Source organism: Staurois parvus, unplaced genomic scaffold (genome assembly GCF_062004578.1).
Source record: "Staurois parvus isolate SC_StPar_1 unplaced genomic scaffold, SC_StPar_1.0 ptg001063l, whole genome shotgun sequence".
Lineage (NCBI taxonomy): Eukaryota > Metazoa > Chordata > Amphibia > Anura > Ranidae > Staurois > Staurois parvus.
The window spans coordinates 1-20,000 of NW_028318859.1; the positions used below are offsets into that span (position 1 = coordinate 1).

General features: G+C 54.5%; 1 protein-coding gene across 5 annotated transcripts in view; it reads right to left on the reverse strand.

The window, feature by feature from the left end:
- Nucleotides 1-1,630: 1,630 nt before the first annotated feature.
- The window catches only part of PIEZO1 (piezo type mechanosensitive ion channel component 1 (Er blood group)), a 78,920-nt gene continuing 60,550 nt past the window's right edge, over nt 1,631-20,000 (reverse strand). For all 5 annotated transcript variants that reach the window (XM_089658355.1, XM_089658354.1, XM_089658352.1 and 2 more), the window contains 13 exons: nt 18,214-18,402; nt 16,758-16,932; nt 14,866-14,968; nt 14,139-14,286; nt 13,676-13,890; nt 10,505-10,663; nt 9,623-9,770; nt 9,258-9,446; nt 9,077-9,169; nt 6,287-6,459; nt 4,583-4,705; nt 2,456-2,535; nt 1,631-1,848 (listed from right to left, as the gene is read on the reverse strand). In XM_089658355.1, coding sequence (XP_089514481.1) covers nt 1,649-1,848; nt 2,456-2,535; nt 4,583-4,705; nt 6,287-6,459; nt 9,077-9,169; nt 9,258-9,446; nt 9,623-9,770; nt 10,505-10,663; nt 13,676-13,890; nt 14,139-14,286; nt 14,866-14,968; nt 16,758-16,932; nt 18,214-18,402 — 1,995 coding nt within the window. In that variant the 3' untranslated portion in view covers nt 1,631-1,648. The remainder of the gene's footprint in view (nt 1,849-2,455; nt 2,536-4,582; nt 4,706-6,286; nt 6,460-9,076; nt 9,170-9,257; nt 9,447-9,622; nt 9,771-10,504; nt 10,664-13,675; nt 13,891-14,138; nt 14,287-14,865; nt 14,969-16,757; nt 16,933-18,213; nt 18,403-20,000) is intronic.

Genomic DNA, 20,000 nt, shown 5'->3' on the forward strand with positions numbered 1-20,000 from the left:
CGGTTTGTATGTTGCTACGTTTACATCCGTAATATAAAGCTTTGAGGACAATCATTGGGCCCGGGCGCCATCTTTCTATACCCTTTCAGAACTATACTCACCTTCACTCCAACACTTTGGTTTCTTCCACCTACCTGCAAATCCTGACATCTTCCACAGGTTTGCTTCTGGGTACCGATCTCTGGCCATTCGTATTGGCCGGGCTTAGATGACATCAATTCCGTACATACACTGGGGTTCAATCATATGGACGTTCGCCCAAATTGTACCCAGAGCTGCAAATCCGAATCTCACCCCCTTTTTCCTGTGCTCTGTTCATGATTTGTATGGGTAGAAGTGCTGGAACTTTGGTCAGATATCGGACTTCTGTCTGTGTCCCTGTAGGAGTGATTATCCTTAACATCCTGTCCAGACAATCCCACCGGAAGTGAGAAGAACCTCCCCAACGGGGTCCCGGCCTCAAGAAGTCACCCTCTCCAATATTCCCCATATCGGAGGATGCCTTAGTCCGGCCTTTAAGACTTCTCAACCTATCTGGGCAGAAGGTGGAATTTCGGGACTGACCCCCAATATCTGGTACAAGCTACAAACCAAATCCTCTGTGCAAGAAATGCTGGAGCAGCAGACTGGGAGACCATGGAGGTTCCACCTCGAGCCAACCCTGCTGAGCACTGTGGGGTTCATGTACTAAAACTGGAGAGTGCAACATCTGGTGCAGCTGTGCCTGGCAGCCAATCAGCTTCCTCAATGAAGCTTTGACAATAAAACCTGGAAACTGATTGGCTGCCATGCAGAGCCGCACCAGACTTTGCACCATGGAAATCTCCCTCCCTTTGTATATCTAACCAAATATTGGAAAAACAACCCAAATGTCTCCATGGGCCCATCAATCACAGCATGAACATAGGTGTGGTCCCATGAGCACTTCATGTATCCATGTGTCCATAGTTCGGAGCCATGTTGGAGCTTCATGTGTCACCTACATGGGCCGGGGCAGCCTTCAGTTTCTGCTGTACAATTTCAATCTTCAAGCTCTGTCTTACCGTCTGTCCCCATCTTTGTTATGGATCCACAACTCATACACAGTCCAGAACATTATGTGTGGCCCTCTGGTGATGCAAGGGTCCACGTTTGAGGGCCCTTTTGCTCACAAATCAACCACAACTATAGAGAATATCTAAATGAAAGATGGGATCTGTGTATCGGATCTCAGACAGTAAGGACGTCCAATCACAGCTTGAATCCTCATACAAGGACTGACTTCTGTGACTGAAAACATGTAGGTGGGAAATGGCTTCTTCCTAAAGGCTGCACCGAGGATGTGAGCGAGAGCGCCCAGCACCGAGGACGTGAGTGAGAGCGCCCAGCACCGAGCACCGAGGACGTGAGTGAGAGCGCCCAGCACCGAGGACGTGAGTGAGAGCGCCCAGCACCGAGGACGTGAGTGAGAGCGCCCAGCACCTAGCACCGAGGACGGGAGTGAGAGCGCCCAGCACCTAGCACCGAGGACGGGAGTGAGAGCGCCCAGCACCGAGCACTGAGGACATGAGTGAGAGCGCCCAGCACTGAGGACATGAGTGACAGCGCCCAGCAAAGTGTAGGAGAAGCTGCACTATTAGAATGTAAATTATTGAGGACAGAAGCGCACTCACCCGTATCCCGCCAGGAAGCCCAGACTCGGGGGACTGACTTTGTCATTGAATATGACCATGGGGAGGATGTCGCAGTCCTTCTTGCAACCTTCCAGGTGGATCACCCACCACTCCAAGAAGCTGCTGTTGTCACTTCCATCTCCGATCGGCTTGCGATTCAGCTGAACCGTCACATTGAGGTAACTTTCTTCCTCATCTGCCCAACACAAAGGAAAAACCATGAATGAGCGCAGAGCGTCGGGCGGAATGTACGCTGCAGAAGAGACAGACCCCCTATAATGGCCACCAATTGGGGTTACGGGTCCCGTGTGCTCAGCGAGTCCCGTGTGCTCAGCGAGTCCTGTGTGCTCAGCGGGTCCCGTGTGCTCAGCGGGTCCCGTGTGCTCAGCGGGTCCCGTGTGAACGACGAGTCCTGTGTGCTCAGCAGGTCCCGTGTGCTCAGCGGGTCCCGTGTGAACGACGAGTCCCGTGTGCTCAGCGAGTCCCGTGTGCTCAGCGGGTCCCGTGTGCTCAGCGGGTCCCGTGTGCTCAGCGGGTCCCGTGTGCTCAGCGGGTCCCGTGTGCTCAGCGGGTCCCGTGTGCTCAGCGGGTCCCGTGTGCTCAGCGGGTCCCGTGTGCTCAGCGGGTCCCGTGTGCTCAGCGGGTCCCGTGTGCTCAGCGGGTCCCGTGTGCTCAGCGGGTCCCGTGTGCTCAGCGGGTCCCATGGGGTCCAATCAAATTTCACCTCACTGTCTTGACTTCAGTTCACAGATGTCGTCACTTTCAGCATGAAGAGGTAAGATGGGTGAAGATGGCGGACCTACCTGGCTGCAGCTGCTTCACAGGGTTGGCTTCGGGGCCATTGGGGGCCCGGATGTATTTTGGGAATAAGTGGGAGACACAGCTGTAAAACAAAGAGAGTCACATGACCGATCGTACCCACAATACATTGCACCCAGAAGATCGAACCGCTAACTTGTATGTTATAAATAAATGTCCTGGAGGAGTGGGGGTGGGGAGGGGCCCGGTGCCCCATGGGCCCCCCATAGTGAAGGCTGGATTAGGAACACGTTACATTTGTTCAGTTTGGGATGCAGTAAGGAGGCAAATCTCCAGGCTCATCGCTGGTGGGGGGGTGGGTAGGGGGATTCACCCCCATAAATCGCGGGGTACAATGTCTCTGGAGCTGAACTGGAGAGAAGATCCAAACTGGTGAGTTCCTCAGTGGGGTCCCATCTACCAATCAGAGGGGATTTCCCCATGTAGGAGGTCATTACAAGGTGATGGGGGGGGGGACGTTTACCCCCCCGCCGGTGTCCCCCTCTTAACAATACAAAAAAGAAGTTTGTTCTATTGGACGCACTTTTACCTGCAGAGGGCGGGGCTTGGCTGGTAGGGAGATGAGACCAAACATGGCCGACATGAATCCCGAGATCCTGGAGATCCGTTACTGACGGCCCCATTGGTTGTCCAACCTTCGTCTTCAAAGAGAAGATCGGTGTCTAAAACAAACGTTTATACTCAGGTGGATGGAGCCCCAAGAACTGAGCGATCGCAGGGCAGCCGATCACATGACCGCTGATCACAGGAGCGCCGATCACATGACCGCTGATCACAGGAGCGCCGATCACATGACCGCCGGTCACAGGAGCGCCGATCACATGACCGCCGATCACAGGAGTGCTGATCACATGACCCCTGATCACAGGAGCGCCGATCACATGACCGCTGATCACAGGAGCGCCGATCACATGACCGCTGATCACAGGAGCGCCGATCACATGACCGCCGATCACATGACCCCTGATCACATGACCCCTGATAACATGACCGCCGATCGCAGAAGCGCCAATCACAGGACAGCCGACCGCAGGAGCGCCAATCACAGGACAGCCGACCGCAGGAGCGCCAATCACAGGACAGCCGACCGCAGGAGCGCCAATCACAGGACAGCCGACCGCAGGAGCGCCAATCACAGGACAGCCGACCGCAGGAGCGCCAATCACAGGACAGCCGACCGCAGGAGCGCCAATCACAGGACAGTTGACCGCAGGAGCACCAATCACAGGACAGCCGACCGCAGGAGCACCAATCACAGGACAGCCGACCGCAGGAGTGCCGATCACAGGACCACAGATTACAGGAGCGCCCGATCACAGGACCACAGGACCACAGATTACAGGAGCGCCCGATCACGACTGCTGATCACATGACCGCCGATCGCAAAAGCGCCGATCACAGGACCACCAATCACAGGACCGCTGATTGCTCACTTCTTCAGTGACCAGAGGGAGGTGACTGTCAGTCTCCGGCTCTCTGCTCATCCAGTGCTCATTGGCGTGCCAGGCTGTGGAGGGGTGGGAGCTGCTGGCTCAGGCTCTCACTGGTTCGCTGAGAGGCTGAGCCAGATGTCAGTCAGGAGTTTGGGTGAATCCTGACATTACTGTCAGAATCCCTGCAGAGGCAGGAGCAGCTCTGTAACTTCAGCCCACAGCAGGCTCTATCCCACTGTTGCTGGGTCCCAGGAGAGCAGATCTAAGTGCAGTCATGTCTACACTTCCCTTTCTAGAGGCGGCCTCACTATTTCTACATGAAATGACAACGTGCTGATTACAAACATTTGAATCTGATGGATTTGCACCTCCTGCACATTCGCTTCATTCACATTAGTTACCAAATTATTGCTGCAATAAATATTGAAAAGCAGCCATTGTGAAGTGGCCCCATCGCAGTCCCCTGGTCTGTTCTGGTCGGGGGTCCTTCCAGGCGATCTCTAGTCACCATTTCTGTGCCCCACCCCCTCCTCACTGCTCTACTCTGGTATGGCGAGCTGATAAATACCTTGTGGAATGAGAAGTGATCCTCGGGGGCGTCACCCACACGGAACACATGGAATACATTCAGACTGACCTGTACGGGACAGAAGGGTCATGGAGGCAGAGGACACTCACACTGGGGATGAACGTTTCCCTTCCAGAAGATCGGCCAGCTGCATCCGCACCTCACTTCCCGGCTCCAGGTCCTTCGTGTGCTTCTCAAACGTGTTCTCCACGGTCCCCCCTTTGGACAAATCCCTGAAATCATCACAATTGGTGGTTCAGTCACTGAATGCCTTATAAAGCCCCCATAACTTGGCCCCCCGGCTACATCACCAACCAAATCGCTCGCTTCCTTCCTCCCAAGACCTCCGGCTCTCTAGCTCCCTTGTCACATCCTTCCATGCTTTCCTCCCAGGACTTTTCCTGAGCCTCTCTCATCTGCTGGAACTCCCTACCCCAATCTGTCCAACTATCTCCATCCACTTTTAGACGATCCCTGAAAACTCATTTCTTCAGAGAGTCCTATCCTGCCCCCACCTGACAACTGTCCATGTATTTTGTCCATCAGCCCATCCTACACAACTATTACCTTTTGTATCTCTCGACCCCTCCCTACGTGTTTCGTCCAATAGGATGTTCCCCGGGAATACTACATGAAGACACTTGAAGTCTCACTCCAAGCACTGCAATTGTTTATATCTGTGGTCTCCAAACTTACTAAACAAAGGGCCAAGTGTACTGTCCTTCAGACGTTAGGGGGCCAGATTGTGGTCAGTGGAAGTAGAAAATATCCTGACATCATTTGGGAGAAAACAATACCCCGTCATTGGTGTCAGTGGGAGGAATAGTGCCCCATCATTGGTGTCAGTGGGAGGAATAGTGCCCCATCATTGGTGTCAGTGGGAGGAATAGTGCCCCATCATTGGTGTCAGTTGGAGGAATAGTGTCCCATCATTGGTGTCAGTGGGAGGAATAGTGCCCCATCATTGGTATCAGTGGGAGGAATAGTGCCCCATCATTGGTGTCAGTGGGAGGAATAGTGCCCCATCATTGGTGTCAGTGGGAGGAATAGCATCCCATCATTGGTGTCAGTGGGAGGAATAGCGCCCCATCATTAGTATCAGTGGGAGGAATAGCGCCCCGTCATTGGTGTCAGTGGGAGGAATAGCGCCCCGTCATTGGTGTCAGTGGGAGGAATAGCGCCCCGTCATTGGTGTCAGTGGGAGGAATAGCGCCCCGTCATTGGTGTCAGTGGGAGGAATAGCGCCCCGTCATTGGTGTCAGTGGGAGGAATAGCGCCCCGTCATTGGTGTCAGTGGGAGGAATAGCGCCCCGTCATTGGTGTCAGTGGGAGGAATAGTGCCCCATCATTGGTGTCAGTGGGGGGAATAGTGCCCCATCATTGGTGTCAGTGGGAGGAATAGTGCCCCGTCATTGGTGTCAGTGGGAGGAATAGTGCCCCATCATTGGTGTCAGTGGGAGGAATAGTGCCCCATCATTGGTGTCAGTGGGAGGAATAGTGCCCCATCATTGGTGTCAGTGGGAGGAATAGTGCCCCATCATTGGTGTCAGTGGGAGGAATAGTGCCCCATCATTGGTGTCAGTGGGAGGAATAGTGCCCCATCATTGGTGTCAGTGGGAGGAATAGTGTTCTAAGGGCCAGATAAAGGCAAGCAAAGGGCCACATCCGGCCCCCAGGCTGCAGTTTGGAGACCCCTGGTTTATATACACAATATTCTGGACACAGGCAAAATGCATTTTAACAAACAAATCTAGTTAGTGATGTTTGCTATGTCCAGACTTCAGTGACACCCTGTATATATCTATTTATCAAACCTCTGGAAGTTCCAGGTGAGTCGCAGAGTGATATCTGAGGATCCGTTCCGGAGCTCATCCCTCATCTGGTCCCGGCTGGGAGGACTGATCCCCCATATAGACCCGGAGTTGCCCTCTATTCTTGCCGTCACAATGTCCTCATAGCTGTACAGAGTGATGAACTGCATCGCCGTCTGAGGAAACAGAAGCATGAAATCCGCATCGAATACACAGCCAATCAGAGGACAGCAGCACTGACGCCCCCTTGTGGATCACTGCAAATCCATGACATTTACCCCAACATGTATGAAGAACTCCGGAGAGTCACTCTCCTGCACCCACCTAGATCATACGTGTCAATAAAATCACATCAATCACAACTGCAGCGGGGGGTGGGGGTGGGGATGAGGGTGGGGGTGGGGGTGAGGATGGGGGTGGGGGTGAGGGTGGGGTTGGGGGTGAGGATGGGGGTGGGGGTGGGGGTGAGGATGGGGGTGGGGGTGAGGATGGGGGTGGGGGTGAGGGTGGGGATGAGGGTGAGGATGGGGGTGGGGTTGAGGGTGGGGGTGAGGATGAGGGTGGGGGTGAGGATGAGGGTGGGGATGAGGGTGGGGTTGGGGGTGAGGGTGGGGGTGGGGGTGAGGGTGGGGTTGGGGGTGAGGGTGGGGTTGGGGGTGAGGATGGGGGTGGGGGTGAGGATGGGGGTGGGGGTGAGGGTGGGGATGAGGGTGAGGATGAGGGTGGGGGTGGGGGTGAGGGTGGGGGTGAGGGTGGGGGTGGGGTTGAGGGTGGGGGTGAGGATGAGGGTGGGGTTGAGGGTGGGGGTGAGGATGAGGATGGGGGTGAGGATGAGGATGGGGGTGAGGATGAGGGTGAGGGGCCCTCTGACACGTTTGGCACTCACTAGGCTTTACTCATTACATACAAAGAGGTCCCCCATGGCCCAGTTATATGGCCAGTGATAGAGAAGGCAGCGAATCCTTCCACTGGCATTTCCTGAGGGCGGAGGAGAAGGAAACGGAGGGTTTGGGAAGGCTGGTATATGGGGTTTATGGGGGGCTAGTCCTTCAGTCTTGGGGTTACATGGGGGTTTAGTGCTGGGGGTAATATTCGGGTTATAGGGAATAATAGGGGGAAGGGTTACGGGGGGCCTAGTCCTTAAGTCTTGGGGTTACATGGGGGGGTTTAGTGTTGGGGGTAATATTTGGGTCATGGGGAAGGCTAGGGGAAGGCTTACGGGGGGGGGGGCGTAGTCCTTCATTCTTGGGGTACATGGGGGGGTTTACTGTGGGGTAATAGTCGAGTTATGGGGAAGGGATACAGGGGACGTAGCTCTTCAGTCTTGGGGTTACATGGGGAGGTTTAGTGCTGGGGGTAATATTCGGGTTATAGGGAATAATAGGGGGAAGGGTTACGGGGGGCCTAGTCCTTAAGTCTTGGGGTTACATGGGGGGGGTTTAGTGTTGGGGGTAATATTCGGGTTATAGGGAATAATAGGGGAAGGGTTACAGGGGGCCTAGTCTTTCAGTCTTGGGGTTACATGGGGGGGTTTAGCGTTGGGGTAATATTTGGGTCTCTGGGGAAGGATAGAGGAAGGGTTACAGGGGGCCTAGTCCTTCAGTCTTGGGGTTACACGGGGGGGTTTAGTGTTGGGGTAATATTTGGGTCATGGGGAAGGATAGGGGAAGGCTTACGGGGGGGCGTAGTCCTTCAGTCTTGGGGTTACATGGAGGTTTAGTGTTGGGGGTAATATTCGGGTTATAGGGAAGCATAGGGGAAGGGTTACAGGGGGCCTAGTCCTTCAGTCTTGGGGTTACATGGGGGGTTTAGTGTTGGGGTAATATTTGGGTCATGGGGAAGGATAGGGGAAGGGTTACAGGGGGCCTAGTCCTTCAGTCTTGGGGTTACATGGGGGGGTTTAGTGTTGGGGGTAATAGTCGAGTTATGGGGAAGGGTTACAGGGGGCCTAGTCTTTCAGTCTTGGGGTTACATGGGGGGGTTTAGCGTTGGGGTAATATTTGGGTCATGGGGAAGGATAGGGGAAGGCTTACGGGGGGCCTAGTCCTTCAGTCTTGGGGTTACATGGGGGGGTTTAGCGTTGGGGTAATATTTGGGTCATGGGGAAGGATAGGGGAAGGCTTACAGGGGGGGGCCTAGTCCTTCAGTCTTGGGGTTACATGGAGGTTTAGTGTTGGGGCATACCTCCCAACTTTCCGAGATGGGAACGAGGGTCACCTATTAGCAAATGTATGTAGACATAGGACACGCCCCCTGCCACGCCCCCTTAAAGGAGCATTTATACTGACTTTTGACGTTTACAAATGCAGCATTTTAGAACCTGGATGGAAGGTTTAGCGCCTTTTTTGAAAGGTAAAAAGTTCATTTTATATCCAAGTATAGAGATTACACCAAAATGAGGGACAAATGAGGAGGAAGGAGGGACAGAGGGACTTTGTTCCAGATTCGGGACAGTTGCGAGGCATGGGGAGGGGTAATATAGGGAAGGATGGGGGAAGAGTGTGGAGGATAGTGGAAGGGTTACTGGAGGGCCTAGTTCTTTAGTCTGGGGGTTCCAAGAAGGGACAGTGGGGGAGGGGTTCGAGGTAAGACACTGTCCTCGGGCTCACATTGTCCATTTCTCCGATGTGGCAGGAGACATTTCAAGTTCAATGAACGCCATTGAATCTTTGCAGCTTCTGACTCTCCTCATCACAGGACCTGACCAGGAGGAGTGTTGGCCCCTCTGCATTGGGTAAAGCTCTGGCTGAACATCTGCCCATGGGCCTCCTTCATTCTATTTCGTGTACTTACCGGGTTTCTCTCGAATTCATAGGTGAGGTCCTCATACTGTTGCTGGGTGAACGGCTGGATGGAATGCTGTTGGGCGCTCATGGTGAACAGAGGCTGGAAGAACATACAATGGGTTGTAATGGATGCCGAGGAACGACTGATGGTACAAAAACAAAGATTTCCCGGCGATCGCCCTACTTACCTCATATCCCCCCAACTTGAAAGTCACGGTCACATCAATAGGATGGTTGACCACCCCGACCACAGAGCGCACGAGGGACATAAAGAGCAAAGGGAACCAAATGATGCAGATGAGGAAGACAATAATCAGCCCACCCATCCCGTACTTCACCATCTTCTTCTTCTTCTGACCTTTGGGCTGAGGATATTTCTGTAAGAGAGAAATCCATGTGATGAGGATGACAAGCAGACACCCCCCAGGGCCCCTCAAATATCACAGCATCTCCTGGAACAGTTATGATAGGTCAGCAAATCCAAGCTGAAGCTTCATCCTGTGTGGAGGACGGTTGGCCTCATAACCGAATTGCATCCGAGGCGGTCTCCTACCTTCTCTGTCTCCCGGCTACACTTGATAATGAAGATGTTGGCATAAATGTCCTCCACACACATCCAGTTGGAAAGAGAAAGGGTGGTGTCAGTCCATACCCAGTCCATGACGGCCCTCAGCTCCACCAGGAAGGGGACCAGGCGGAATCTGCAACACAATATCCAACCTGTAACAGAACCATCCAGAACCGATACGGACAACCAATAACACCAGCAACTCTCATGTAGACCTACGATGCAAAATTAAAGGAACACTCCACCTGCCATTTGTGTGTAGGCCGGCCGGATGAACCGCTCTCCAGGGTTTTGGAGATTGTGGTAGTGAGATCTCCGAGTGAGATGTTGGTTTATCGATCACTCCACTTGTAGTTGTTACAAAGGAATCCTACTACTGAATCTCATTTTATATATTACAGAAATGACTCCTGTTAGTGTTACCAGAGAAGGAAAACGAGCCGCTGGTCAGCTCAGCTACATTGCTGGAGTCCTCTAGAGATTCTCACAAATGGGGCCCCAGACAAGGCAGCAGCTTTGCCCAACCCCCTCAATTCCCATTTATCACACAAGACACAGAGGAGCTTCCCCATTTTTATTGCCTTTTCTGCAGATCCCCTCCCCCGCAGACCATCCAACTCAAACACCCATTTAACAAGACTTCTGTATAAGAGGCCGCACCCCGAGGTGCCCCGAAATACCTTTAGTTTCATCCTCTGTCCCAGCAAAGTGACCCTCAGTCCTCTGCAATCTCCCTAATTTCTAAATAAAATTTCCTTCCCAGTAAAACAATTATTAAATCTCTGAAGAGGCCGGTAGTTCCACTGATACTGAACAGAAGAGTGACACCGTCCACAGCCACGTAATCAGACCCCACCATCTCCTCACCCCTGGAAGAGGAAGAGGTTGACGTGGTTGTATTTCTTGGTCAGGAAGTTGCCTAAAATGCGGGTCGGGTATCCACAGCGGATCTGATAAGCCGACAAAGCAAAGTAGATACATTTCACAAAGTACCACAACTGGGCCACTGTGTTCTGGCTGAACATCCTGCAGATCAGAGAAAGAAGGTGTCAGTGGCATCCAGATAACCAGAACAAAGTCAGTGGAGGTCAATGTCCCGTCCTGTATCCTGTCCCCGTCCTGTATTCTGTCCTTCGGCCTGTCCCTCATCCTCTCCCTCGACCTGTCCCGTGTCTTGTTCCTTGTCCTGTCTCCAGGCCTGTCCCGTGTCTTGTCCCTTGTCCTGTCTCCTGGCCTGTCCCGTGTCTTGTCCCTTGTCCTGTCTCCAGGCCTGTCCCGTGTCTTGTCCCTTGTCCTGTCTCCAGGCCTGTCCCGTGTCTTGTCCCTTCTCCTGGCCTGTCCCGTGTCTTGTCCTGTGTGTTGTCCCGTGTCCTGTCTCCTGGCCTGTCCCGTGTCCTGTCTCCTGGCCTGTCCCGTGTCCTGTCTCCTGGCCTGTCCCGTGTCCTGTCTCCTGGCCTGTCCCGTGTCCTGTCTCCTGGCCTGTCCCGTGTCCTGTCTCCTGGCCTGTCCCGTGTCTTGTCCCTTGTCCTGTCCCGTGTCTTGTCCCTTGTCCTGTCTCCTGGCCTGTCCCGTGTCTTGTCCTGTGTGTTGTCCCTTGTCCTGTCTCGTGTCTTGTCCTGTGTGTTGTCCCTTGTCCTGTCTCCTGGCCTGTCCCGTGTCTGGTCCCTTGTCCTGTCTCCAGGCCTGTCTCCTGGCCTGTCCCCTGTCCTGTCTCCTGGCCTGTCCCGTGTCCTGTCTCCTGGCCTGTCCCGTGTCCTGTCTCCTGGCCTGTCCCGTGTCCTGTCTCCTGGCCTGTCCCGTGTCCTGTCTCCTGGCCTGTCCCGTGTCCTGTCTCCTGGCCTGTCCCGTGTCCTGTCTCCTGGCCTGTCCCTTGTCCTGTCCCTTGTCCTGTCTCCTGGCCTGTCCCGTGTCCTGTCTCCTGGCCTATCCCTTGTCCTGTCTCCTGGCCTGTCCCTTGTCCTGTCTCCTGGCCTGTCCCTTGTCCTGTCTCCTGGCCTGTCCCTTGTCCTGTCTCCTGGCCTGACCTGTGTCTTGTCCCTTGTCCTGTCACCTGGCCTGTCCCGTGTCTTGTCCCGTGTCTTGTCCCTTGTCCTGTCTCCTGGCCTGTCCCGTGTCTTGTCCCTTGTCCTGTCTCCTGGCCTGTCCCGTGTCCTGTCTCCTGGCCTGTCCCGTGTCCTGTCTCCTGGCCTGTCCCTTGTCCTGTCTCCTGGCCTGTCCCTTGTCCTGTCTCCTGGCCTGTCCCTTCTCCTGGCCTGTCCCTTGTCCTGTCTCCTGGCCTGTCCCGTGTCTTGTCTCTTGTCCTGTCCCGTGTCTTGTCTCTTGTCCTGTCCCGTGTCTTGTCCCTTGTCCGGTCTCCTGGCCTGTCCCGTGTCTTGTCCCGTGTGTTGTCCCTTGTCCTGTCTCCTGGCCTGTCCCGTGTCTTGTCCCTTGTCCTGTCTCCTGGCCTGTCCCTTGTCCTGTCTCCAGGCCTGTCCCTTGTCTTGTCCCTTGTCCTGTCTCCAGGCCTGTCCCGTATCTTGTCCCTTGTCCTGTCTCCAGGCCTGTCCCGTGTCTTGTCCCTTGTCCTGTCTCCTGGCCTGTCCCGTGTCCTGTCTCCTGGCCTGTCCTGTGTGTTGTCCCTGGTCCTGTCTCCTGGCCTGTCCCGTGTCTTGTCCCTTGTCCTGTCTCCAGGCCTGTCCCGTGTCTTGTCCCTTGTCCTGTCTCCAGGCCTGTCCCGTGTCTTGTCCCTTGTCCTGTCTCCTGGCCTGTCCCGTGTCTTGTCCCTTGTCCTGTCCCGTGTCCTGTCTCCTGGCCTGTCCCGTGTCCTGTCTCCTGGCCTGTCCCGTGTCTTGTCCCTTGTCCTGTCTCCTGGCCTGTCCCGTGTCTTGTCCCTTGTCCTGTCTCCTGGCCTGTCCCGTGTCTTGTCCCTTGTCCTGTCTCCTGGCCTGTCCCGTGTCTTGTCCCTTGTCCTGTCTCCTGGCCTGTCCCGTGTCTTGTCCCTTGTCCTGTCTCCTGGCCTGTCCCGTGTCTTGTCCCTTGTCCTGTCTCTTGTCCTGTCTCCTGGCCTGTCCCGTGTCTTGTCCCTTGTCCTGTCTCCTGGCCTGTCCCTTGTCCTGTCTCCTGGCCTGTCCCTTGTCCTGTCTCCTGGCCTGTCCCTTGTCCTGTCTCCTGGCCTGTCCCTTGTCCTGTCTCCTGGCCTGTCCCTTGTCCTGTCTCCTGGCCTGTCCCTTGTCCTGTCTCCTGGCCTGTCCCTTGTCCTGTCTCCTGGCCTGTCCCGTGTCTTGTCCCTTGTCCTGTCTCCTGGCCTGTCCCGTGTCTTGTCCCTTGTCCTGTCTCCTGGCCTGTCCCATGTCTTGTCCCTTGTCCTGTCTCCTGGCCTGTCCCGTGTCTTGTCCCTTGTCCTGTCTCCTGGCCTGTCCCGTGTCTTGTCCCTTGTCCTGTCTCCTGGCCTGTCCCATGTCTTGTCCCTTGTCCTGTCTCCTGGCCTGTCCCATGTCTTGTCCCTTGTCCTGTCTCCTGGCCTGTCCCGTGTCCTGTCTCCTGGCCTGTCCCGTGTCCTGTCTCCTGGCCTGTCCTGTGTGTTGTCCCTGGTCCTGTCTCCTGGCCTGTCCCGTGTCTTGTCCCTTGTCCTGTCTCCTGGCCTGTCCCGTGTCTTGTCCCTTGTCCTGTCTCCTGGCCTGTCCCGTGTCCTGTCCCGTGTCTTGTCCCTTGTCCTGTCTCCTGGCCTGTCCCGTGTCTCGTTCCTTGTCCTGTCTCCTGGCCTGTCCCGTGTCTTGTCCCTTGTCCTGTCTCCAGGCCTGTCCCGTGTCTTGTCCCTTGTCCTGTCTCCTGGCCTGTCCCGTGTCTTGTCCCTTGTCCTGTCTCCTGGCCTGTCCCATGTCTTGTCCCTTGTCCTGTCTCCTGGCCTGTCCCGTGTCTTGTCCCTTGTCCTGTCTCCTGGCCTGTCCCATGTCTTGTCCCTTGTCCTGTCTCCTGGCCTGTCCCGTGTCTTGTCCCTTGTCCTGTCTCCTGGCCTGTCCCATGTCTTGTCCCCAGCCTGTCCCCCAGTCTCTTCCTTACCTTTCAGTTACCGCTGGAAGGATGAAGAACATCCAGACATGAATTCCAATCACCAGAATCACCTGGAAAATCAGCTTCCCAAGGACGGTTTTTCGGAGGTACAAAGCGCGGTCTATGACCATGGTGGAGAACTGGATGAGGAGCATAACCAGGAAGGCTTCAGGGACCTGATCGTCAGACAGCGATGATGTGATATCTGCAGCCGCTGAGTGTTTCTAGGAGAAGAGACACCAATATATGAGTCAAATACGGACGGCTCAGTGAAGAGGATGCTTTGTATAGACACACCACTGACGTGATATTCAGAGCTCTACAGAGGACACAGAAGCATCCAGACATTCCTAGAGGAGCTACAACTCTACAATGTGTATCGTGGAAGCACTTGTCCCCCCCCCCCCCCCCACTCCATGCCTGGTTGCTATGGGTAACAACACTTTTTTCCCCAAACCCTTAAGTCACTTACCCCAAAGGCCCAGAAGCCAAAGACGATGATGACAAAGTCCACCACATCGGCGAGGAACATCAGAGCGTAAACATCTGTGGCGGCTCGATACGGAGTGTGTAGGATGTCATGGAAGAAGGATTTCACAGGTTTGTACACCCCCTTCGCCCTGCAAGGGACAGACAATGCTAACCTCACACAACCATCAGGATCCTTCATATCCATGGTACTCAGTCCCCATCTACATACGTGTTGCAGGTCAGTGACTAGAAGTAAAAGTAAGAAGGTCGGCAATGGAAGCCTCTATTTTTCTCTCCTGAGAAGATTCTGATTTGTAATTGGGCATCGTAGGCACACAACAGAAAAGTTGGGGGTATTACCGGCTTCCATCGGACAGTAATTTGGGACTTCAGGGACTGTAGCGCTGTGACCGTTCTAGCGTCTCACTCTTCCAGCAGCGAAGACTATAGTTCCCTGCTCTCTATACTGCAATATAAATGGTGAATCCAACATGGAGGAGGAGACCGTCTGATAACAACCAGATCTGAGGACCCGCTGACTCTGGAGCCAGAATTACTCCATTGGAGCGCCCCAACACCAACCCTTACCAGCTTTGTCTGGAACCGCTTTCAATCCCAACTCCAGGTTCTGTTTAACTTTATAGTTTGATTGGACCGGCTTGGTCTCAATTAACTATTTCAAGGTAAATGGAGTCTGGAGTTCAGACTGGAGCCTTTTCTGTTCTTACATGCCAATGAAGATCGTTTCCACCTTCAGCCCAATCATCTTCATTCTGACAGCAGCCGGCTTCCTCTTCTTCTTCTTCTCCGGGTGTTTCTCCTTTCCTGCTTCTAGAGAAGATCAAAGAACGACGGTAATATCACATCTGTGATCAAAGGTATGTATACAATCCATCCCCTAGGCATGCAGACGGCTTCTACAAACATTGGTGAAAGAATGGGTCGCTCTCAGGAGCTCAGTGACTCCAAGCGTGGTCCCGTGATAGGTGGCCACCTGGGCAATAAGTCCATCCGTGACATTTCCTGGCTACTAAATATTCCACGCTCAACTGTTAGTGGGATTATAACAAAGTGGAAGCAACTGGGAACAACAGCCACTCAGCCACCAAGTGGTAGGCCACGTCACATGACAGGGCGGGGTCAGCGCATGCTGAAGCACGCAGTGCGCAGAAGTCACCAACTGTCTGCAGAGTCAATAGCTAAAGACCTCCAAACTTGGTGTGGCCTTCAGATGAGCCCAACAACAGTGTGTAGAGAGCTCCATGGAATGGGTTTCCATGGCCGAGCAGCTGCATCCAAGCCTTCCATCACCAAGTGCAATGCAAAGCGTCGGATGCCGTGGTGTAAAGCACGCTGCCACTGGACTCTAGAGCAGGGGAGACGTGTTCTCTGGAGGGACCAATCACGCTTCTCTGTCTGGCAATCCGATGGACGTGTCTGGGTTTGGCGGTGGCCAGGAGAACGGTACTTGCCTGACTGCATTGTGCCAAGTGTAAAGCTTGGTGGAGGGGGGATTATGGTGAGGGGGTGTTTTTCAGGGGTTGGGCTTGGCCCCCTAGTTCCAGTGAAGGGAACTCTTAAGGTGACATTTTGGACAATTTCATGCCCCCAACTTTGTGGGAGGAGTTTGGGGATGGCCCCTTCCTGTTCCAACATGACTGCCCCCCAGTGCACAAAGCAAGGTCCATAAAGACATGGAGGAGCCAGTTTGGGGTGGAGGAACTTGACTGTCCTGCACAGAGTCCTGACCTCAACCCCATAGAACACCTTTGGGATGAATTAGGGCGGAGACTGCGAGCCAGGCCTCCTCCCCCGACATCAGTGCCCCTCCCCCGACATCAGTGCCTGACCTGACAAATGTGCTTCTGGAAGAATGGTCCAACCTTCCCATAGACACCCTCCTAAACCTTGTGGACGGCCTTCCCAGAAGAGTTGAAGCTGTTATAGGTGCAAAGGGTGGGGTCATTAAAGGTCATGTGTGTAGAAAGGGCGGGGCCAACTCAATATTGAACCCTACGGACTAAGACTGGGGGGCCATTAAAGGTCATGTGCGTGGAAAGGGCGGGGCCAACTCAATACTGAACCCTACGAACTAAGACTAGGGGGCCATTAAAGGTTGTGTGTGTGGAAAGGCCGGCGGCCCAATACTGCAGGCAATAGAGTGTGTATTTGTCTTGAACCCGTGTGTTTATGAACGTGGAGGGTTTCTGCTCCAGGAAATCTGGTACAACTTTGTAGTTTTTATTACAGTCTATTAGTGACAGCAGAAAACCTGAAGGTTCCAGTTGTTTGGAGGGATCGTGTGGCAGCTGTGGACTCCGATGTGAGTAAATTTTTGCATGGTGGATGCCATTTAGTCCATAAGAACTGGGAGTCCGGACCGCTTAGTGAAGTGCCTTCCAGGTGGCAGCAATGGGGTCGGGAGTAGAGGGGGGCCCAGTCAGGATCACAAGGGGGGAGCTCTGAAATATCCATGGCTGGACACCAACCGGAAAAGTCCAGAAATACAGAACGTGCCGCTCGTCTTGCCTGATGACGTGTTTTTAGTACAATTCATCGGCTTGACGGAGAATCTTCTCAATAAATAGATTATCGATAATAATATCTCTAACACTCTCACCTTTGTCCGTCTCACTGGTCTGCGAATCTCCTCTCTTGCGCCGGCGAATCAGAGAAGTGCGGCTCCCTTTGGGGTCTATGTTGGTGGAGGGGTCTGTTTCCGGCTGGCTCTGCTTTTCCTCCTTCTGTGGTTTCTGTTCGGGATTCATATCTTCCCGATCCCACAATCCATAACTCTGAAAAGACAGCGTTCACCTAAATGACATCTGAATGCAGGCAAAGCACACGAAGGAGGCATCGCATTGCTGGGGTCAGACGCCTATTTCGGGGGGCATCGCATTGCTGGGGTCAGACGCCTATTTCGGGGGGCATCGCATTGCTGGGGTCAGACGGCTATTTCGGGGGGCATCGCATTGCTGGGGTCAGACGGCTATTTCGGGGGGCATCGCATTGCTGGGGTCAGACGCCTATTTCGGGGGGCATCGCATTGCTGGGGTCAGACGCCTATTTCGGGGGGCATCGCATTGCTGGGGTCAGACGCCTATTTCGGGGGGCATCGCATTGCTGGGGTCAGACGCCTATTTCGGGGGGCATCGCATTGCTGGGGTCAGATGCCTATTTCAGGAGGCATCGCATTGCTGGGGTCAGACGGCTATTTCGGGGGGCATCGCATTGCTGGGGTCAGACGGCTATTTCGGGGGGCATCGCATTGCTGGGGTCAGACGCCTATTTCGGGGGGCATCGCATTGCTGGGGTCAGACGCCTATTTCGGGGGGCATCGCATTGCTGGGGTCAGACGCCTATTTCAGGAGGCATCGCATTGCTGGGGTCAGACGCCTATTTCGGGGGGCATCGCATTGCTGGGGTCAGACGCCTATTTCGGGAGGCATCGCATTGCTGGGGTCAGACGCCTATTTCGGGGGGCATCGCATTGCTGGGGTCAGACGCCTATTTCGGGGGGCATCGCATTGCTGGGGTCAGACGCCTATTTCGGGGGGCTCTTTGCTGTCGGGGTGTAATGCTCTCACAATTCTACATGGTATTAGGCATTATTTAAAGGGGAAGTCCACCCAAATATGTTTCAATTTCGGCAATGTTGCAGTTAAACTACTTGGTGGTTTTCTATACCTTACAGGCCTCTATGGCGGATTTTCCGGCACAATGTCAGTGGCCATTATAAGGGGTTCCCTTGTTGGATTCTTCATTAGATCCAGGATATGAAGAATGAGGGGGAGGAAGGACACACAAAGGTTGGTGGAAACACAAAAAACTATAAAAATGATAAATGATAGCAGCAAGATCTCACTGCCGGAGAATCCAAGTCATACAAATCCAGCAGCTGACTCCGCCCACCAGACTCCACCTAGAACTAACATTGGTTTTGGGCAAACTGGCAACAGAGATCCGCGCAGCCCCAGTTACCTGTCCAATGTTCACATAGACGGAGGGAAGGGGAGACTCGTGATCCTAGGCCCCAGACTGTCAGATCCCTGTAGCCGTACGGAAGATCAGCTTACCATGAGCAGAGATCGGTGGAAGAAGAGCGCCAGCAGCTGGATCAGGTCGTATTTGATGTAAGCGTCACTTTTCTCCACCCCCAGGATGCGCGGCGGGAAGAACGGTTTCCCTTCATAACGGACAAGAACTGTGTCGCTATTCCATGGGAAGAAGCTGAACTGACAGAGATATTTGATCACCACCATTATCTGCAGGAGAAGACAAGGTGGGGGAGGTGAGGGCTGGACTGTAGAGGAAATATCTGTAAAACTGAAGGAAATACAATCATCTTCATCTTTATTCTTTCCTAAATGAAATATAAAAGTGTTCGATGGAAGAGAGAGGAGGCCGATAACGGGAGAGAGGAGGCCGAGAACGGGAGAGAGGAGGCCGATAACGGGAGAGAGGAGGCCGATAACGGGAGAGAGGAGGCCGATAACGGGAGAGAGGAGGACGATAACGGGAGAGAGGAGGGCGATAACGGGAGAGAGGAGGACGATAACGGGAGAGAGGAGGCCGAGAACGGGAGAGAGGAGGCCGATAACGGGAGAGAGGAGGCCGATAACGGGAGAGAGGAGGCCGATAACGGGAGAGAGGAGGCCGATAACGGGAGAGAGGAGGCCGATAACGGGAGAGAGGAGGCCGATAACGGGAGAGAGGAGGACGATAACGGGAGAGAGGAGGCCGAGAACGGGAGAGAGGAGGCCGAGAACGGGAGAGAGGAGGCCGAGAACGGGAGAGAGGAGGCCGAGAACGGGAGAGAGGAGGCCGAGAACGGGAGAGAGGAGGCCGATAACGGGAGAGAGGAGGCCGATAACGGGAGAGAGGAGGACGATAACGGGAGAGAGGAGGCCGAGAACGGGAGAGAGGAGGCCGAGAACGGGAGAGAGGAGGACGATAACGGGAGAGAGGAGGACGATAACGGGAGAGAGGAGGACGAGAACGGGAGAGAGGAGGACGATAACGGGAGAGAGGAGGACGATAACGGGAGAGAGGAGGACGAGAACGGGAGAGAGGAGGACGAGAACGGGAGAGAGGAGGACGAGAACGGGAGAGAGGAGGACGATAACGGGAGAGAGGAGGACGAGAACGGGAGAGAGGAGGACGATAACGGGAGAGAGGAGGACGAGAACGGGAGAGAGGAGGACGATAACGGGAGAGAGGAGGACGAGAACGGGAGAGAGGAGGACGAGAACGGGAGAGAGGAGGACGATAACGGGAGAGAGGAGGCCGATAACGGGAGAGAGGAGGACGAGAACGGGAGAGAGGAGGACGAGAACGGGAGAGAGGAGGACGATAACGGGAGAGAGGAGGACGATAATGGGAGAGAGGACGATAACGGGAGAGAGGAGGACGATAACGGGAGAGAGGAGGACGATAACGGGAGAGAGGAGGACGATAACGGGAGAGAGGACGATAACGGGAGAGAGGAGGACGATAACGGGAGAGAGGACGATAACGGGAGAGAGGAGGCCGATAACGGGAGAGAGAAGGACGATAACGGGAGAGAGGAGGCCGATAACGGGAGAGAGAAGGACGATAACGGGAGAGAGGAGGACGATAACGGGAGAGAGGACGATAACAGGAGAGAGGAGGCCGCTAACGGGAGAGAGGAGGCCGATAACGGGAGAGAGGACGATAACGGGAGAGATGACCCAAAACATTGGTCTTCAGAAAGGTCAGCACACAGAAGGTCCATCAACAATGGTTTCCATTCTCTGCCTTGGTGGCGGATGTGCCGCTGAGAGAACCACCCGGCACTTTTCATGTGACAACCCGCACCGCCATCCGGCTGGAATGGACAGTG